At 45.6% G+C, this 1,963-nt stretch overlaps 1 protein-coding gene across 1 annotated transcript; it reads left to right on the top strand.

The window, feature by feature from the left end:
* Positions 1-645: 645 nt before the first annotated feature.
* LOC110332761 (olfactory receptor 2B11-like) lies at positions 646-1,745 on the top strand. The gene has a single exon (XM_021214105.1). The coding sequence runs from the start codon at positions 731-733 to the stop codon at positions 1,688-1,690; it is 960 nt and encodes a 319-aa protein (XP_021069764.1). The 5' UTR covers positions 646-730; the 3' UTR covers positions 1,691-1,745.
* The last annotated feature ends 218 nt before the right edge of the window (positions 1,746-1,963 follow it).

The raw sequence follows: 1,963 nt of genomic DNA, 5'->3' as shown, positions 1-1,963 counted from the left end.
TTGGGATAATTAGACTAATGGAAATAATAACAAAAAAGAAGTCCCTAGAATGATGGCTGCTGGGTTCTGGAACTGTAGTAAGTCAGGAGGACTGTTTGATAGGAATTGATTGAGTTTGATAGAAGTAATGACTCTAGAGGTGGAGGGTGGAAAATGGCAATAAAATGCATTTAATATAACAAACCTATATATTTAAATTAGTTAAGTGAATTCTACTTCAAGTTCACATCACCATGATAAAATCTGAGGCACAATGAGAGCTGACCTCCCTGAGTATAAAGAGTCTGCAGAGAGGTGTCCATGTGTTACAAATCCAAGATTCTAACTTCCCATCTGAGTCCCAGCACCCTTGGTTTACCTGCACTTTGCTGAATGCATTAAAGGGTGGGAGGTTGCTAAGGCTAACCTACTAGGAGGCGAGGAATCACAGAAGCAAGAAGGCAGAGTGAGGCTCTCAAACAGATCCCTAGTTGATGAGATGAGGCTTTGAGTAAATATCTTCATTACATCTTGGATAGTTTCACTCTAGCCTGACTTGTAATTTAACTACTGAGCAATATATAAAACCAGCTAGGTTCTGTGGAACTATTCAAAGCGCCCATGGAGAATATCTCACTAACGCAACATCACAAATTCAGTGGGCATTTTGAAGATGTTGCCTTGGACTTATTAAAAAGGAAACATCTTTTTTAACCTTCAAATATTGCCTTTTCCCATACAGGCATACACAATGCAGGTGGACACAGAAAGGCAAAATGTGAGTTTCCCCAACACATTTGTTCTGGTGGGCTTCTCTGAACACCCATGGCTGGAGATGCCCCTCTTTGGAGTGCTTCTGGTCTCCTACATCTTCACCATGATAGGAAACAGCTCTATCATCGTCCTCTCTTTGGTAGAGCCTAAGCTCCAAATACCCATGTACTTCTTCTTAGACAACCTGTCTCTGCTGGACCTCTGTGCCACATGCACCATTGTCCCACAGCTGCTAGTCAATCTCTGGGGCCCAGAAAAGACAATTGCCTCCTGGAGCTGCATTGCCCAGGCCTACCTCTTCCACTGGACCAGCTGCACTGAATGCGTTCTGCTGGCAGTAATGGCTTTTGATCGCTATGTGGCCATCTGCTGTCCCCTCCGATATGTACTCATCATGCATCTCTGGGCATGCGTGTGGCTGGCAACTGTATGCTGGGCCAGTGGCCTGGCCAATTCTCTGGTTCAAGCTACACTCACCCTCTACCTTACCCTTTGCTCGAAAAACACACTGGACCACTTCTTCTGTGAGGTGCCTGCTTTGATTAAACTGGCGTGTAGTGACACCACCACAAACGACCTGTCCCTAGCCTTGGGAGCTATTCCTTTTGGAATAGTGTCTCCTTTGACAGTGCTCATCTCTTACGTCTTCATTGCTAGGGCTGTGCTGAAGCTACCTTCAGCAGAGGGAAGGCGCAAGGCTTTGGGCACTTGCACTTCTCACTTGCTCGTGGTCAGCATGTTCTTTGGACCTGGTGTGTACAAGTACCTCCAGCCACCAGGCAATGGCACTCAGTCCGAGTTCCTGTCCCTCTTCTACTGTGTCTTCACCCCGCTCCTCAACCCACTCATCTACACTCTGAGAAACAAGGATGTGAAGGAAGCTTGGAAGAAGGTCCTAGCATCCCAGGGTCAGGGGACATCTTTGAAAGGCCGGTGATCTCTGTCTGGTTTCTCGAGCTACCATACGTAAGTTAGTGCTGGCAGATTTGCTTTTCCAAAAAGATAAGACCTTAGGCTGGAATTCTCACCTCTCAAAGTCAGCCACTCTGATAACAACAAAGACTCTTTTGACCAGAGACTTATGTCTTCTAGAATTCTAGATAGGGCCACTGTACTTTTCTGGACTCTTCCCAGATATTTCTATCCACAGAGGGAACAGGGATATGGCCTATAGATCTTCTGAATACTGAAAGAAAAGTGTTGTCTGTAA

The sequence above is a fragment of the Mus pahari genome, chromosome 14, assembly GCF_900095145.1.
Source record: "Mus pahari chromosome 14, PAHARI_EIJ_v1.1, whole genome shotgun sequence".
In the NCBI taxonomy this organism is placed as follows: domain Eukaryota; kingdom Metazoa; phylum Chordata; class Mammalia; order Rodentia; family Muridae; genus Mus; species Mus pahari.
Note: the sequence above shows the minus strand (reverse complement) of the source record. Positions and strands in the feature narration are given on the sequence as shown.